Genomic DNA, 17,918 nt, shown 5'->3' on the forward strand with positions numbered 1-17,918 from the left:
AAGATGTGTAACTACAAAGTGTAACTACAAAGCACTGTATTAGTAATGATTGGGCAGGTGAGCAGCAGCGTCTTGAACCCAAACTTATTGCAGCGTCTCCAGTTTGTCTCCCATAACAGAAAAATTTCTATGGTAAACAAAACCGGAAGAGCCAACATCAATATCAACATTTCTGTCAGTGACAACACAAATGATGAACACCACTGTTACTTACAGCCCTCGATGTCAACTACGGCCTGGACCAGCTCTTCATTTGTAGGTTCCTCAGGTGTTCTGGAGGGAAGAGCTGGTCTGAGTAGGCCTGTCACGATAACAAATTTAGCTGTACGATAAATTTTCTCAGAAATTATCGCGATAAACGATAATATTGCGCAGAGCGCTAATGTGTCATTTTGAGACCATTCTCAACTAATATAGTGACATATGCCGTAATAATGCAAGTACACATTTTCAAAGGTCAATAAACTAAATAAATAAAAGCGCCTTTTTCACTGTTGCATCTTCAAATAAACTCCAGACAAGTAGACAAGCATGCCGGTTTTAATGACGAACCAAACTTCAGCACTTTACATCGAACAAAAACCCGTGTTCTTCTTCTGCTCTTCAAAATCTACTGCTTGTGAAACAAAGTCATTCTGCCCTCTGTTGGCCTTATAAGTAACTACAACCCAGCAGTTAGCTGGGATACCACATTCACATACGCCGGGACACCGGCCCAAAAGTTATGCGGCCCACTGGGAATCCTCCCAAACCTCTCGATTAGCCGGCATTGCTCTTAATGTGTATTTTGTCATATACGGTAGTATATAGGCTGATTCTATTTGCGTAATGTGCCTGCGGATTACAGGGGTTATTACGGTAGACCAGGAAGTGGGGGCTTTGTACTGACGTCGTAAGCTAGAATGTGTGTGTTCTGCTTACATGTGGGAAGCAGCGAAACAATAAAAGAGGAGATGCTTGCATCTATTATTTACATATTTCAGCATGAGAATCGGAGGTTTAGCGCGAGAGCGTGAGAAGCCACTTAAATACGCAAGTCTCACGGCCATTGCGTGTTGGCAGCCGTGCAAAACAAATGCGGCTTACCGGCTCGTGCTGCAACATGCTGCAGTCAAGTGTGACACTAGAGAGATCACTCCGCAAGAAACCAGAGCGTTTAGTCGAAATACTCCATAGTGAAACCTATTGTCATACACAGTCTATGGTAAAGGGGGGACGAAAAAAAATTATCGCGGCCGGCAAACTTATCGTGCTCTTATTTTCTTATCGTTCAATTAATTGACTTATTGCTTATCGCGACAGGCCTAGGTCTGAGGGAGGCTGGAAACCAAACAAACCTGAAACAAGCTGATCATCAAGGATAAAGATGAACTCTTCATTTATCATGAGTTTCACCTCACCTAGGAATGCAGGTTTAGGGGACATCAGCTGCTGGACTTTGGCCTGCAACATCGTGCAGAGACGAAAGCTGCAAGTCTGAAATGTGACATCACGATCAATGACGCAGTGTAATGAAGGGATATGTGAGGAGACCAACATCAGAGCCTGAAACCTACTGTGAGGTCCTGCGAGCCTGGCTAGAGGCAGAGACAGACTCGGTGTTGGTAGCAGCTGAGCTGGTGGTAGCGGTGGAAGGAGCAGCAGCATCCGCCGTCTGTCTCTGCCCTTCATGTAGTGGACGGCGTTCTCCATCTGTGTCCCTGGAGCTGCGGCCTTCCTCCTCAGATAGTTGACAAATCTGTGTAAGTGAGACAGAACGTGAGACGTGATGCATCTGCAGTCTGTAGCTCAACTACATCTAAACCATCACATGCAGTCAGGACACAGATTTTATTCTGTTTCACAGTAAAAACTAACCCGATCTTCTCAGGCTCCTTCGACATAAAGGCTCTGCAAGGAAGATTTCAGGATGGCATTGTTAATCACGTTTTCTGAAAAACTGAATCCATCATTCCCTGAAATCTGTAAGGTTGATAACAAATGATTTGCAATATACCTTTTAATATAATAAAACAGGAGGAGAAATTTCCAACTTTAAGTCCACAATGACTGATATATAAGTCAGTCTGATTATTTTAACACCTATTGTTGGTGCTTTTGAGTCAGATTTAATACCATATACAAAAGTCTAACCTGGAAAAAGGGAAAAGGTCTGTCTTACGATTATTACTGAATCACTTCATTCAGAGGATTAATGAGAAAATAAGGGACATGAATCAGAAAACTGGGTTCAATACAAAACATGACCTATGTGTTTGTTGGTGTAGCCTTGCAACAGGTTTATTTCATGACAATCATATACACTGAACCTTCCAAGTGTCTTAACTTTACACATACATCATCATAGTCATTATCATGTCTTTGTTAGTCATCCATGTTGTTAAATTATTGTTGGGCAATGGTTTGTCAGGGCACAGCACACAGTGACAAACTTATCCAACACTGTGCCTTTTTCACCATCACATGGAAGAATCATGTTTATGGGTATGGTTCCTGTTAAGATCTTATACTTCTGACAAACATTTCCAATGACCCTTTCAACATGGATTCTCAAATGTGCTATTTTTCTAGTTTCCTCCACATCTCTAGCTGCTAACTGACAGCGGCCTGTTGTGAATGCTGGGGATTTGACCCCTGCACACAACATTCCCATACATTCCTGTATGTCAAAACCTTTGTCAGCCAAGACAATGTCCCCAGGCAATAAATTATCAAGACAACCACTGTTTAGGGTTATACGTTTCTCACTTGCACCTCCCCACCATTTTAATAAGAAATAAATGGCTTCCTTAAGTACTAAGTAGTATTAAGTGATTGTGCTTGTAGCTGGAAAATATTTGGGCACGTGTTTTCAGATTTGACGGTTTCTCAGTGAAAATTTCAAAACAGTCAATAATAACTGCCATTTTGTGTCCAAAGGCCTCCACAAACTGGTGAGGCATGATTTTGCGTAGTGTCTTTCTTTCTGGCCATACAATCGAAAACCTCAGGTTCGCATATAAAAATTACATCATTCTTCGAATGTTTTGTACACTCTTTGGTGAAACACGAAACAGACGAGCTAAGTGTTGTGCAGCTAGATCCAATCAAAGGCACATGAATGTTGACAGAAGCATTTGAAATGGAGTGAGGATTTTCTTTTGACTGGGCATGAGAGGCAACAAAAATAGAATAATGCCATTAAGGTTTCCAGGTTTGGCAAACCTGTACAGTACTTTACTTTTTCATCATCCTCTCCAAAGAAACCATCAGACATCCTGTGCTCATTAAGTTCACACCACAGGCGGTTTACTGAGCGCACACAGGTTACATTCAGTCTGCCTGCGCCACATCCTGACTGGTGTTGTGTCTCATCCTCTGTGATCAGCTGATCACCTTCTTCTCCAGTCTTATGTATCCCCTCTCTGGTCTGTAGCTGACCGCTTTCCTCTCCAGCATCAGATGTCCCCTCCTCACTCAGTTGCTGACTGCTTTTTTCACCAGGTTCAGATGTCCCTTCCTTGGTCTGTAGCTCTCCAGTGTCTGCATCCTGGTGGACCCTCATCTCTGCTGCTTGTAGCGTCTCATTCCTTAGCTTTGTACGTTTAATTTTCAACCTGGTCATGAAACAGAGGTGAACGTCGTCTGCTCTGAATGCAGCTGCGAGCTGCTGCAAGAAAACCAAGCCTCGTATGAGTGCTTTTGGACAGGGGAGGGGTCTGTGCAGCACCTGCTCTTCATTGGGAAGAGTAAACTACGTTCATTCACGTCAGTCTCCAAAAGTCTCCAATAATACCAGAAGAAGTTGCTAGATTTGTTGTTAGTTGTGCTTTATATTAAAAAAAAAAAAGTTGCTAAAGAGGTGTGAAAGCTAAATATAGCGACAATGTCGCTAAGTTGGCAACACTGAGGAATAAAATTCCCCAAGACCCATCTCTTTTCACACATAAGCCAATCAGTCAGAGTGGTCATTCGTACCTGTTTGTCTCCTTTTCTCGTACTGAAAACTACTACAAGAAAAAAAACGGCAAATGTATTAGTCACAATTGCGTGAGTAAATGAAAAATTCACTTGCACTTCCTCACATTTTTGTCGCAAAATGTGACCATTTGGTCGCAGTTTGGAGCCCTGTAAGCAAATGAGAAAAAGACGCAATGTCGCTTCGCAGCAGCAGAGTTCATCCGCTGCTCAGTGATCAGTCCGACATGCAGTGATTAGTGGAGATATTTCAGCTCCACAAACAGCAACAATGCGCAGTTTGATATGTGTGTGAAGCCAACAAACTTCATCAAACATCAGAGAATCTACCATAACACAGAAGCAGATGTGATGAACTAAAGAGGAGAGGAGGCGGACAGGTGTTGCTAGAGCGGAGACAGGTGTTACTGAGTCCTTTGGTGCTGCAGGCAGGTATATCAGGTAATATCAGGTGCTATTAGCGAGATAAAATGTGGAGCTGGTGGATCCTGTACGTGTAGCAATGTTACTGGTTTTTGGGGAAGTGATTTCTGTCTGCCTGCTGCTAGATTTAAGTTTAAATTCCCTATAAGTTTAAGTTCCCTATAATCTTAACACTAAGGCTTCCTGTTTTGTTCAGGTGTGCAGTAATAAATATCAGCCAAATTGCTGACATCTGAGTTTATTCGGGATCTGTCTGTTGAGCCTGAAAAAAAAAAGACTTTAGTGATCAATAACTTATGCCTACAGAGACTGTGGGGGCAGGGGGGTTGCTAGACATAGGGCTTTCCAGGGGCCCAGGCCCCCCATTACTCAGATGTTGTTTTTTTTATTATTATTATTATTATAAAGACCTCCTATGTTTATGAAATGAGCAGCATTATGTTCCATCTGCCTCCCTTTGTTAACTCGACTGTTACTGCTGCTTCCAAACAACTGCCACTGTAAATGGAACACTAATAATAATGTTGTTTCGGCCTTTGCACTTTTGTCGTCCAATTTTGACGAGTTTGGTGTTTAAGTAGTCATCGCAACTACCCGAGTCTGACGATGTGCTTTTGTAATTGGCACACCAGTTACAAAATCCAAGATATAGCATTTCCCCTTATCTAACAGCGACGGGACTGGGTGTGGTTTTTTGTTATGTCGTTGCCGTAGTTACAATGTCACTGTGTCATTGTGAAATCATCCAAAATAGTGGTAGGGCTAACTATATATATTTTTTTAAACAGCGCTGTCCTGTGGCGGGTTGGTGTAACAACATCTGATTTTTTTTTTTTTTTTTAAATAGGTTAGCGCTAACTGTATTTTTTTTAAACAGCGCTGTCCTGTGGCGAGATGGTGAAACAACATCTGATTTTTTTTTTTTTTTTAAATAGGTTAGCGCTAACTGTATTCTTTAAACAGCACAGTCTTGTGGCGGGTTGGTGTAACAACATCTGATGGTTTTTTTTTTTAAATAAGTTAGCGCTAACTGTATTTTTTTTTAAACAGCGCTGCCCTGTGGCGAGATGGTGAAACAACATCTGATTTTTTTTTTTTTTTTTAAATAGGTTAGCGCTAACTGTATTTTTTTTTAAACAGCGCTGCCCTGTGGCGAGATGGTGTAACAACATCTGATTTTTTTTTTTTTTTTTACTAGGTTAGCGCTAACTGTATTCTTTAAACAGCACAGTCTTGTGGCGGATTGGTGTAACAACATCTGATTTTTTTTTTCTTTTTTTTGAGGTTAGGACTACGTGTATATTTTTTAACAGCACACTCTTGTGGCGGATTGGTGTAACAACATCTGATTTTTTTTTTTTTTAAATAGGTTAGCGCTAACTGTATTCTTTAAACAGCACAGTCTTGTGGCGGATTGGTGTAACAACATCTAATTTTTTATTTTTTTTTTTTAATAGGTTAGCGCTAACTGTATTTTTTTAAACAGCGCTGTCCTGTGGCGGGTTGGTGGAATAACATCTGATTTTTTTTTTGTTTTTTTGAAATAGGTTAGCGCTAACTGTATTTTTTTTAAACAGCGCTGTCCTGTGGCGGGTTGGTGGAACAACAGTAGTATTGTTTTTGTTTTATAAGGGTTTTTATCCTCAAGTTTAACAGTGAAAATCCTGACAGTGAATGCAGGATCTAAACTACCAACACCCACATAAACATCATGCACCAAAGAGATCAAATGAAACCAAAAATAGGGACAGATCAGCAGTTTTCAGATTCTGAGAGGGTTTCTGTTTGGAGTCTTTGTCTCTTCCTGTTAGACAGCAGCAGAGTGACGCCAGTCAGACCGGTTCTGTCTCTCTCTCCGTGCAGGATGTCTCTCTGTCAGCACTCTGACCTCATGAAGACGTGAAGGGGGGTTTCTTGGAGCTGGTGGGGGTTGAAGTCCCTCCAGCAGGATGGTTGGAGGAGGGGTGTCGATTCAGCCTTTTGTTCTCGTGTCTTAAGCCAGCAAATACTGAGTGGCTGGCAACGCTGCCGGTACAAATTTCCCAAAATGCATCTGTGTCTCACTCAAGATCACATTGTAACTGAAATAGTAGGATAAGAACTGAACCAGGTCTCACTGGACCTGAATAACTTCCTATTATAATTGAACTGAACCAGTACCACCCAGAAATGTTTCTGTTGATGTTTTCTGTCTTGTTAATCACTGTCATTACCTACTTTTCCTGCTCATGAGGTTGAACCATGATGCAGTTAAAGAGAAGGTCCATGTCCTATAAATAGCCCTGGATGCCTCTTTGCCATTGTGTTGCTTCGGCATCACATATACTAAAATTGGAACGATACAGAGAAGATTAGCATGGCCCCTGCGCAAGGATGACACGCAAATTCGTGAAGCGTTCCTCATTTTAGTTTTTTATGTTAGTTTTAGAAATATTTCCTAAAAAACTTTTCTATTTTTGGCCTTCCTATTACAGATCAGCACTTTTTCAGAGGGAAAATGTCTTCCTCTGAGAGAATATGTTTGTTTGTACAGTAAAATGTATCCTCATGGGAGGAAACATAAAACGAAAAAGACTTATATTTAAAGTTTATATTGGTTTCTAGAGGTATGTCACACTGTTTGTTGTCCATTTATACCACTGACTTTCCTCTCTTGCTACCCCGTGGAAGGAAATTTTTCACAAGTTAGCAACCGTACTGTAAATTTTACTTATGTTCTCTTAACTAAAGCCAATACTAATTTGTTATATAGCAAGGACGTTATATTAAAAATTTATTTTATTGTCCAGTTTAGAAAACCGCCCACTTGGTTGTAGCTAACATTAGCCAACGAGCTATGAAAGTTTGTCTATGGCACATTATTCTGCTAATGTAAGCATACAGTGTAAGTAGTACATGGTAAAATAAATATTTCTTTGAACATGTGTACAATATATTAATAATGTAATAACCCCCCCTCCCCAAAAAAATCAGATGGTGTTTCACCCACCCGAATAAAAAATAAATAAATAAATAAAAATAAAACAGATGTTGTTCCACCAGCAGTTGATGCAACAACATCTGCACCCCTAACAAAAGAAGAAAAGAAAAAGAAAAAAAATGTGATGTTTTGCCACAGGACAGCGCTGTTTCACAAAATACAGTCGGACCTAACCAAAATTAGGATGAGCATGACCACAAAGTGTATATGCGGCAGTTTAGTGCAGGATCACCACCCGTCCTGCAGGTTTTAAACATTTTAATCCTGCAACACATCTGATACATTGATCCATTAGACAACTTGCTGTCAGGTTCTGCACAAGCCTCCTAACAATCCATTAATAACAATGACTAAGGTATACTACAGCAGATAAATGTGTAAAAATCTGTAGGATGGTAGCTCAACAGGTCCACAGTTAGTGATTCCTGATTGATTGCATCAGGAATATATATATATATATATATATATATATATATATATATATATATATATATATATATATATATATATAAAGGGCTTGAAATAACCGCGAGACGAGTACAGAAAATATAAATTTAATTTTTTTTAATTGAATTTAAAAAACTCAGTATTTTAAATAATTTAGATCCAGTACTTGTAAACCGAATAAATATTTCTTAAATTCCCAAATCAACAACGGCTGGACTCTGCTAATTAACAGCCCCAGTAAAACCACGTTGTTCACAGTGGGCCTGATCCCAGTTTAACGTCATCATGGCAAAGTCAAAGTTAATGGAAACTGTTCAGTAAATGTCTAGTTTTTCTTAACACACACAGGCAGTGGGGCCAATTTGATGGAATTAACATTATTTTCGTACAAAATAGCAACAAGCTTAGCTAACGTTTAAACCGTTGTGGCTCTAAACTCGTTGCTAACGTAGATGCTAACATTAGCTTCATATTACAGAGACTAACCTCTCCGTACGACAAAGCGTGATTAACATACCTCGGATATCTCTACGTTACCTGGCTGTACTTACCCAGACATTCAGGATTCCAATAAGCAGTGCGATGAAGCTGGTTATCAACTCGGTAATTTAACACAGGGATTTTCCATCTTGATCAGTGCACGCTTACATAAAAGGAGCGAAGTTTGAGGCGCCTGGCCTGACACCTGCGTGAAGCTTGGACCCCACCCCACGCAAAACTCAGCGAAATTAGTCCCAGTAGTTTCTACTGCGTTAGTGCTAGTTTGTACAGAAAAATATTCGTTTTTGCAGCTTTACGTTTTAAGATGTAACAGCTTTGAGGGCCCTCTAACAAACATCCTTCTAACAAAAAGGTTTAGTACAAATCTTCACCGTGCAAGGTGCACGGTCGGCTCAACCAAACCTCTCTCTCTCTCTCTCTCTCTCTCTCTCTCTCTGTCATTTGACAAAGACAAAAATATTCATTTAATAACTCATTTTACAAAGAAGAATGTTATATTGTGTTTTTATGATTAAGTCATGAACTATGACCTCATTCAATATTCAATAAAGTCTGTTTTATATTTAAAGAAAAAAAGTTTGTGTTTCCTTTGTGCGGGAAAACCTTGTATTTGTGACGTAAAACCATTATGTTTTTGCTGCATTGGTTTCCAAGATATGATCTTCCGAATTGAATTTGTTTTCTAGTGTAAGTGTATTCGTCAGCTCTTCAAATCTTTGTTAACAGAACACCCCGGGTGTTTTTTTGTCTGTTTGTTTTTTTACTTTTTTCTGTTCTTCAAACATCAGTCCAGTTATTCCGAGATGGTTCTCGAAATTTCAATCTCAAAATCTGATTTCAGGCCGAGGTAAATCAAATGTGAGAATACTCTCAGGAAATACAATATAGACTTGATAGAGCTACATTCTTCTCCTAAATTAGACGATCCTGTAACTGGCCACAGTGCAAAAAGGGGAGCAAATTTAATGAATGCAAAGACAAATCAATTATATTTACCTGAGGATCCACATGTATCTCCTGCAGATAAATTTTTAAAAAGCGGGTGATGTGGGAGGCATTGAGATATGTTTGAGTAAACAAAGAAAAAAGAAATCCACAGTACTAATGTAAAAACTATAAATTCAAACATTACAAGCCCACCACTCTTACCCAGTCATGTTTGGGTAAAGTGAGATGTGTCTATTTGAAATAATTCATATATTACATCTTCCATTTGACTAGATATATAACAGATTAATGAGAATAATTTGTTGCACTAAAGAGTCATGTCAATAAGTTCAACACCATTCAAGTTTATTTTCGCCTTCCTTGCAAACACAACATCAAGCCTCCTCCTACATCCATTTTCTATGTCCTTTGAAATATTAATCAATGTTATATATTTATAACATGTTATTTACCATAGTTTTCAATAATGTATAAATTTCTCTGCTAAAGGATTAATAAAGTTCTTGGTAAAGTTGGTTTCAGATTTGTTAAAATATTAAAGTAATTCATAAGAATTAGAAATTTTCCTTCAGCTGGATGCCTAAACAACCAGCAGTAGACAGAGATTCTTTTCTAGAAGTTTTCTGCTCATCAAAGGAGGCTATAATACCGGTGAAGGGAAGCATAGCCACTCCTCGTGTTAGTCTGGACAGAGCTGAGTGAGCAGCTGGGAAACAGGATGACTGCAGAGGCCCTGTATACTGTAGTTAAACTAAACAGCAACAATATCTGGTCAGCTTTAGGGTTCAGTAGTCAGACTACGGATCCAGAAACTTGTGACACAGAAACAAGAGGTTCCCTTTCTCCTGGACTAAAAGATTATCAGGAATTTCAGCTTGAAGTTCCATTTCACAAATAGATACAGTTTATTCCCTAAGAATATTTGTTGGCTTGTATTTGTAACAAAACACAATAAAGTTTAAAAACTGGAGATGTACCAGAAACACAAGCTCTTAATCTATGACAAGGGCTTCAGATGTGCTTTATGGAAACAGGATGTTAAACCAATAAAACAACCTGTTTCTGATTCATTTTACACCTTCAGATGATGTTTTGGCCATAAACCACATCTGAAGCCCTCGTCACAGATTAGGAGCTCGTGTTTCAGGTGTATCTTCAGTTTTTAAACTTTTTTTGGGTTTCATTTAACCTCATAAAGACTCCGGCTACAATTCTGTCCTGCGAGTGTTTCTCAACTGTCATCTCTTGTCAGACTTGAACAGGTGACCTCCCGCCCCGCTCTGGATACCCCTTCCTCCCTCTCCCTCCACAGAAGATTGAGCACCAACTTAGACCAGACTAGTGGCTCTGGGGGACTAACTGGTACTTTCTTGCAGTGCGTAAGATGACTCCACGGCAACCTCTCAGTGATTTTCATTGCAGTGGGTGTGGTCAGGAACACCTGATACAGACCATCCCAACGTGGAGAACACCAATGCTTCTTCTTGATGACTTTAATTAGGACCCAATCTCCTGGTCTCAGGTTCAGCTCAGACTGCTCATCCTACTGAGGGATGACATTAGCAAAAACAATCTTAAGTTTTAAATTTAAACATATAGTCTGCAAGAGTTCATTCACCTGTTCGCGGGTATTGCATCAGCTGTGGTAATCTGTATTGTCTGCCATGGATTATTTTTTAAAAAGGAGTGAGACCTGTTTTATTAGGTGTCACTCTCGTATAACCCACCAGAAAAATTCAGTCTAGCCAAGTCTTCCCTGTTTCTGCCATCAGCTTTTTAAGCTTATTTTTAATTATACCATTATGCCTGTCTATTAACCCAGCCGATTGAGGATGGTAAACACAATGTCTCTTTAGGTCAATCTGTTCCTCCTCCCACAAAGAAGAATGAGCACCATCCTAGGATGACATGCAAATTCGTGAAGTGTTTCCACATTTTGCTAACCCCAGGATTTCCTTAGTTTTATACTAGCTGTGCAGACTCCCTAGGGTTATCAGCCCTAGGATTCCCTCATTTGAATGACTGCATATTTGTGAGGCTTTTTTCCTCAAAGAGCATCCCACAGTGAATAATCCAGATGCACTAAAAGTGCAAGAAAGTGAGGGTCATGCACAGGGATAAAAAAGAGAAAATGTCTCCCTTACTTGTCATAGGGTTCAATAGTAGTAAAGATAAAAAAAAAAGAGACATTGACTTTTCCACTTGGAATCAGAACAGTGTGGGCCTGGTGCTCCTCCGACCCATCACTCTTCATGGTTGCATTGTTGTTCTAACCAGTGAACAATGTCTCGTCACTAAAACTTAACTAAAGTAAAAACAACTAAGTTGTTTTTAATAGTTGTCTACATTGTGCAGTGTAATAATAATAGTAATGATTAAGGTAACAGAAAATGTTTGTCAAAGGGTGCGTAGCTACTTTCCAAACACAAAGGCTCATGGGAAATGCAGATTCAGCTGAAAAGTTTTGATTGCTGTGCTGTAACTTTGAGTTCTATTCTTTAATTCCTGTGTTATGTTTACATTTAGACCATGTGATAAAGTTCTCCCGTTTGAATTTTAAAGTTGGTGCCATGAGTGAGACGGACAGGAAAAGAAACCCACCACCAACCCCAGCCTGTAAGGGCCCGTCCCAACGATGCCGAACTGCAGTAAGTTTTTGACTTCAGAAGGTTTTTCTGTGTCCAGTTTTGTAGCAGGAAAACCTCAATGCTGATATTTGTTCTGAAATGACGACTGCAGATCTTATCTAGACATGTGATGGAAACTGTGCATTAATGAGTCATTATTATTTACAATACATCATATAAATATTTCACAAAGAACAGGACAAATTTTACAACTTGATTTATTTCTAAAGAATCAGAACAGTAAGTGAAATTTAACAAATAAAATATAAATGTAAAATAAATAATAATCTTAAATATAATGTAAAATATTGGCATGTGAATGAATGTAAAATGAAAAAAATAAATATATATAGTACAGAAAACGTATAAAGTCATATATCTATATCCATATTTACAATTAGGGTTAATGAAAAATTATTCCCCTTGGTCCTTTTTTTTCTTCATTTCCTCCCTCCAATCGTCCACAGTCTTTCCGGCAACAGCCGCGCAGTACGCTACACCAGCAATTCTAGTGTGGCCAGTGTCCAGCCTCTTTGGCTGGCCACACTTTCTGTAGGTGTACTGCAGCGGCTGCTAGCGTGGTCTGGCTCTGGGTGGAGGCTCCTCTCCTGCAGCCATAGCCGACCTTCTTCTTCCTGTAGGCTGTGGTGCTGGGTAGCGGAAAAGGAGACTGCACAGCTTGATCACCTTGAGCCAGGAGAGGAGGGAGGAAGGCAGAGGAAAAACAGGGGAAGGAGTAGGAGGAGGCAGACCTTGACATCCTCAGGGATGTCAAAGTCAAAGGGCTGTCCTTGTCCCACCTGAACTGAGGACAGCCCTGTTACAGCGGGTAAGGACTCGCTGGCAATGGCTGGAGCAGGGACTACACCAGATCCCTGCTCCACAATGGCCCTCCCCAACTTCCTCTGTCTCCCTGACTTTAGGTTTCTGAGTTTTCAGTGCAACATGCATCAAATTGGCAGGTGGCAGATATGATCTGCAGGAAGGACTGTGTGAAACAAGTCTCACCGTTGGAGACTCTCCTTCCCAGGACAGGAGGTGTTCTTCCCCTTTGATGCCTTGAACCGCCCCATGGGCTGCCTCTCCCGGTGTCTGGCAGGGTAGACAACTCGCTGTTTATCACGCTCTGGCAGGCATTGCCAAAGCGCAATGAGTCTGTCTACCCTGCTGTCTGGTAGACCCTAAAGACCCCTGACTTCCACCAGGACCTTGGCCAGCTTCAGGACGTGCTGGTATCCTGGCTAGCCGTCGGGACCCTGGACCTCCTCCTGAGAAGAAATGGAGGAGAAAATTCCTTAAAAAAAGAAAAAAAAAGATAAAGAAAAAAAACTTCTTTAAAAAAAGTTGTTTCAGTGTTGTTTAAAATTAAAAGAAGAAGGAAAGACAAAATGACAGACAAAAATTACTGCTGTGTAGATGTTACCTCAGAGTCTGAGGAATGATGGGAAGCAGGAGTCGGGCCTCCAGGAGCCTCAAGGAGAGGCATGTCAGGTAGGGGCGGCCGGACTGGATGGCTCAGACCTGGGAGCGTCAGCTGGATCACCTGACCGAGCTGCTGCACGGGTGGAGAGGGTAGCTGGCCCAAAGATGGTGGGGTCCTCCACATCTTCCTCTATACCCTCGTCCACCTCCTCCAGCGCGGTGACAGCAGCAGCCTCGTCTGGAGTGTCAGGGTCCAAGCTGACATCCTCAAGCATGCAACCCGTCTGCTGGTACAGGTACCCCACCCCGATGAGCTCCCCCGAGACACAGCACAAGTTCAGCCTTTCCGTTTTCTCCCAAATAATGAAATATGCATTCTTTCAAATCTTCTACCTGTGTACGCAGCAGGCTTCGTGAAATCCCAAACCATCTGAAGGCCAAGCACTCTTTGGCTCTTCAGGTTAAGGGCGTGCTTGAAGTGGCCACTGTAGGAGTGCAGAGGCGTCACCAGTCGTTCATCTGCAATCGCGGAGGTGCAGCAGCTGTTGCGTGGTCCTCGTTCCACCTCACCAGTCCATCAACCAGGAACGCCCAGAATTGTTTATCGCTGACCAACGTCCCTGAAGACACATTTATTTCCTCCAGTTAAAAACATTTTTCCACAAACCATTTAGACAATGTGTAGCTGACACAGAAAAATCTGAAATTTACCTGGGATGGACCAGTGGAGGTGGAAGGACTCCAGAGATGTGGAGACCCTCGCGCAGCAATAGACCGGCAGGCTGACCCCGCCTTTGGTCTGCCTGCCGGTTTTGGTGTAAAGCCGCAACCCCGGTGGGTCCTGAATGCAGCTGAGGTGGCGCCTCTGCATGCTCCAGATGTTCTGGATGCGGAGATCATCGAGCAACGGGACGTCCAGGGTGTCGCGTCCTGCTGGTCCGCCGAAGGTGTCGAGGAGGTCCTGGATGAGGAGCGCAGTCTCCTCAGCTCCATGCGTCCTCTGTCTGCAGTGGAGCCGCCACTCCTCCCTGGAGATCCGCTGGATCACCTCGGCGTCCATCAGGCCGACCATCCCGTGCTTCCCCCCCAGCTCGGACTACATTGGTCACCCATGTGGCTGTGTCCGAGCCGGCACCTGCTAGCCATCCTGGTTGCAGCAGTCACGGTCCACATAAATGAGCTGGGGGGGCAGGTAACCCGGTAAGTCGGTACTGCCTCATCAGTCCGGCCGCCGTCCTGGACAGGCCCTCGGAGCCCTCAGAGCAGGTGAGGACGCTGATGAGGACCTGCCCGTACTGGTTATCCACGTTGGTCAGCCAGGCGGCCGTGTCCGAGGCGGCACCTGCGAGCTTCTTCGTCACCTGGACAGAGATTTCAGTGTGAGTACGTTCCTAAGTAGCGGTAAGAAAAGGTCACACAGCGATGGGGAGCGCAAACCTTCTTGGTGGAGTCCATCTTCAAGATGGACCCGAAGGTGGACGTGATCCTGGCCTTGTATTCGTCCAGCCGGGTCAGCACGTCGTAGCTGTAGAAGGTCAGCAGCCAGATGAGGGGGGTGGTTGGGTATCTACAGGAACATCTGACATGCAAAGAAGGGGTCGGGGGACACGGGAGGCTGACTATAGATCGGCCGGGGCTGGGGAGGGTACCACCAGAGAGTGAGTTCGCTGGTGATGAGCCGAGGCCTCCCCGAGCTGTCCCTGGTAAACAGCACCCGGCCGATCCAGTCCTGCTGCTCTGCGGTGAGAGCTGCTCTCCAGGACTCTGGCAGCAGCTGGAGAGAGAACACGCACAGCAGCGTTAATGTCTGCCATCGTACAGCTGAGATGAGATGAGAGGAAACGGGAACGGGAAGAGAAAACTCACCTCAGCACTGCCAGCAGGTGGAGGGCGATGGAGGAAGGCGGGGCCAGGCAGCTCCTCCCTCGCTGCGGGCTGCCTTGGTGCAGCTGGCGGCGGAGGTGGCGTAGCTGACTGGGGTTTTAAGGCATCTGGTGCCTCTGCTGTATGAACCCCGATGAGGATCTCTGGAGGCTGCTGATGGGCGGGGTTCTGTGGAACGGCCTCCAGGAGCTCCTCATCCGTGGGCTCGCCCATCACAGCAACGACACCAGCGACAGAGGTGGAGGAGGTGGCTGCAGGAGGCGGAGGAGGTGGAGCCGTGTGGAGCGGGAGAGGAAGAGCCTGTACGGCAGAGGCTGAAACGGAGTAGAAATATTTTAATGACGTGAAGGAAGTCGGTGTCTAAGACAGAGGCTCACTACAAGCAAAATGAGGATGATGTTCCAGAGATGAAGCAAGCAGAGGACGATGTGATGAAAAAAGGGTTATTCTGCACTAGAGGGAGGGATGCTGGAATCTGGGGAAGGAGTCGGGTGATTAAGTGGAGAAAGCAGGGATGGAGAAAGGAGTGTAGCTACAAAGTGTAACTACAAAGCACTGTATTAGTAATGATTTGGCAGGTGAGCAGCAGTGACTCAGCACCCTGTGATTTTCAGCCCATGAAGACAAGCAAATTTTAATTGAACCTAAACTTACTGCAGCGTCTCCGTTTTGTTTCCTATATTTCTACGGTAGACAAAAACCAGAAGAGTCAACATCAATATAAACGTTTCTGTCAGTGACAACAGATGATGAACATCACTGTTACTTATAGCCCTCGATGTCAACTACAGCCTGGACCAGCTCTTCATCTGTAGGTTCCTCAGGTGTTCTGGAGGGAAGAGCAGGTAGGAGGGAGGCTGGAAACCAAACAAACCTAAAATATGCTTGTCATCAAGGATGAAGACGCACTCTTCATTTATCATGAGTTTCACCTCACCTGGAAATGCAGGTTTAGGGCCCACCAGCTGCCAGACTTTAGCCTGCATTTCCACCGCAGACAGAGAACGCCGTCCAGAGACGAAAGCTGCAAGTCTGAAATGTGACATCACGCTCAGTGAAGCAGTGTAATGAAGAGACATGTGAGGACATTAACATCAGAGCTGGAAACCTACTGAGAGGCCCTGCGAGCCTGGCTGGAAGCAGAGACAGACGCAGTGCTGGTGGCAGCTGAGCTGGTACTTCTGCTGCTGCTGGTGGCGGTGGAAGAAGCAGCCCACCGTCTGTCTCTGCCCTTCACGTAGCGTTCTCCATCTGCGTCCCTGGAGCTGGGCCCTTCCTCCTCAGGTAGTTGACAAATCTATGCAAGTGAGACAGAATGTGAGATGTAATCATTGCAGCAGCTGCACTTTGCTGCTGTTTAATCAGCTACAGCTAAAGCATCACATGCAGTCAGGACACAGATTTTATTCTGTTTCACAGTAAAAACTAACTGGATCTTCTCGGGCTCCTTCGACTCATACAGGCTCTGCAGGGTCTCAAATTTAAAATCCCCAAAGCCAACAAGGGCCTGTCCCTCCTGACCTGGCTGGACAGCCTTTACCCTTGCCTCCTCAAATGCCCGGTGGAACATGACTGCCTCCACAAAGTCAGGGTAGGCTGAGGAGTAGCGGGTGAGGGCGTCCAGCAAACACACACAGAGTAGCGTTAAAACCATCAGACTGAAGATAACAAACTGGCACATTCTACTTTGTTGGCCATAAGTAGGGACTGAGACCCCGTCCTCTCTCGCTCCTTCTGGTGGGAGGCTACCAGATTCACGGTGTAGCCCACGTCATTTTCCAGAAGCCAGTGGAAGGTCTGGCCCTGGTACCGGCCAAACTGGACACTCCACCGGCTCAGGACGAAGGTAGCGTTGGTGACATCACCACCCTCTCTGGCGACATGGGCTCTGGCCTCTTCCTCCACCTCCTCCGGTGTCTTGGCCCTCACTGCAGCCTTAGTTTTTCCTCTACTGAGGCGTGCTTGGGCCTCAGTAGAGGCCTTGAGCATGAGGGTCCCGTTATTCAGCCTTTTAAAAGTTGGATGCTCCATCTGAACAGAGGAAAAGGAGTCAGTGGAAGAAACAAGTCAGAACAAGAGGTGTGTGGAGCTGTAATGACATGAAAGCTGTAGTACAATGACACTTACTGTTTAATAAAACGTCCGTGCTGTCTGTAAATCAGAGGAGAGAACAACACGGTCAGGTTGGCTAAAAACCTGATGCTGTCATTAAGTACACCTCAAATAGAATTTATTCATCACGTTTAATCTTTCCAGATGTTCCTCCATCTTTAGCAGTCATGAGATGGCTGAGCAGCTGAAGCGAAAATGATGAGCAGCCCGACAGATTGTCACATTCATCAGCGTTACAGCCTCATATTGATCATATCTGCATGAAACCATACCGATCAGTAAAGATTATGATGACGTCATGCTAAGCCTTTCTATCCCGTTACAGGAGCGAATTAAAAGAAAAGAAAAACAGGATGACACTCGGTTGTTTTTCACGAAGCCGTAACAGACTGTGTTTTCATTCATTCATTTCACGGTGTTAAACTGACGTTATGACGTGCAAACCTCGGAGCTCGGAACAGAAGGAAGCCGGTGTGTTAAAAAACCTTAATAAAACGCTTATTTACACCGTGTGAAAAGTTATGTGTGCAAACATGGTAGCCTACTTGAAAACTGACAAGGGGTCAATTCGTTGATATCATAACCTTAGCGAACGTAACTCGCCATTTTACACCGTC

At 43.4% G+C, this 17,918-nt stretch overlaps 2 protein-coding genes and 1 non-coding gene across 3 annotated transcripts; 1 reads left to right on the forward strand and 2 right to left on the reverse strand.

Moving 5' to 3' along the window:
- The first annotated feature begins 6,682 nt into the window (after positions 1-6,682).
- Positions 6,683-6,788, forward strand: LOC121637594. Its single transcript, XR_006009900.1, has one exon. It is a non-coding gene; the product is annotated as a U6 spliceosomal RNA (small nuclear RNA).
- A 6,582-nt stretch (positions 6,789-13,370) lies between these two features.
- LOC121636982 lies at positions 13,371-14,821 on the reverse strand. The gene is made up of 4 exons (XM_041980845.1): positions 14,743-14,821; positions 14,017-14,666; positions 13,733-13,824; positions 13,371-13,619 (listed from the first exon to the last, which is right to left on the reverse strand). The coding sequence occupies exons 2-4, from the start codon at positions 14,375-14,377 to the stop codon at positions 13,371-13,373; spliced, it is 702 nt and encodes a 233-aa protein (XP_041836779.1). The 5' UTR covers positions 14,378-14,666; positions 14,743-14,821.
- On the reverse strand, positions 14,466-15,683 carry LOC121636983. The gene is made up of 4 exons (XM_041980846.1): positions 15,172-15,683; positions 14,877-15,079; positions 14,743-14,830; positions 14,466-14,666 (listed from the first exon to the last, which is right to left on the reverse strand). The coding sequence occupies exons 1-4, from the start codon at positions 15,400-15,402 to the stop codon at positions 14,466-14,468; spliced, it is 723 nt and encodes a 240-aa protein (XP_041836780.1). The 5' UTR covers positions 15,403-15,683.
- Positions 15,684-17,918: the final 2,235 nt, after the last annotated feature.

Source organism: Melanotaenia boesemani, chromosome 3, assembly GCF_017639745.1.
Source record: "Melanotaenia boesemani isolate fMelBoe1 chromosome 3, fMelBoe1.pri, whole genome shotgun sequence".
In the NCBI taxonomy this organism is placed as follows: domain Eukaryota; kingdom Metazoa; phylum Chordata; class Actinopteri; order Atheriniformes; family Melanotaeniidae; genus Melanotaenia; species Melanotaenia boesemani.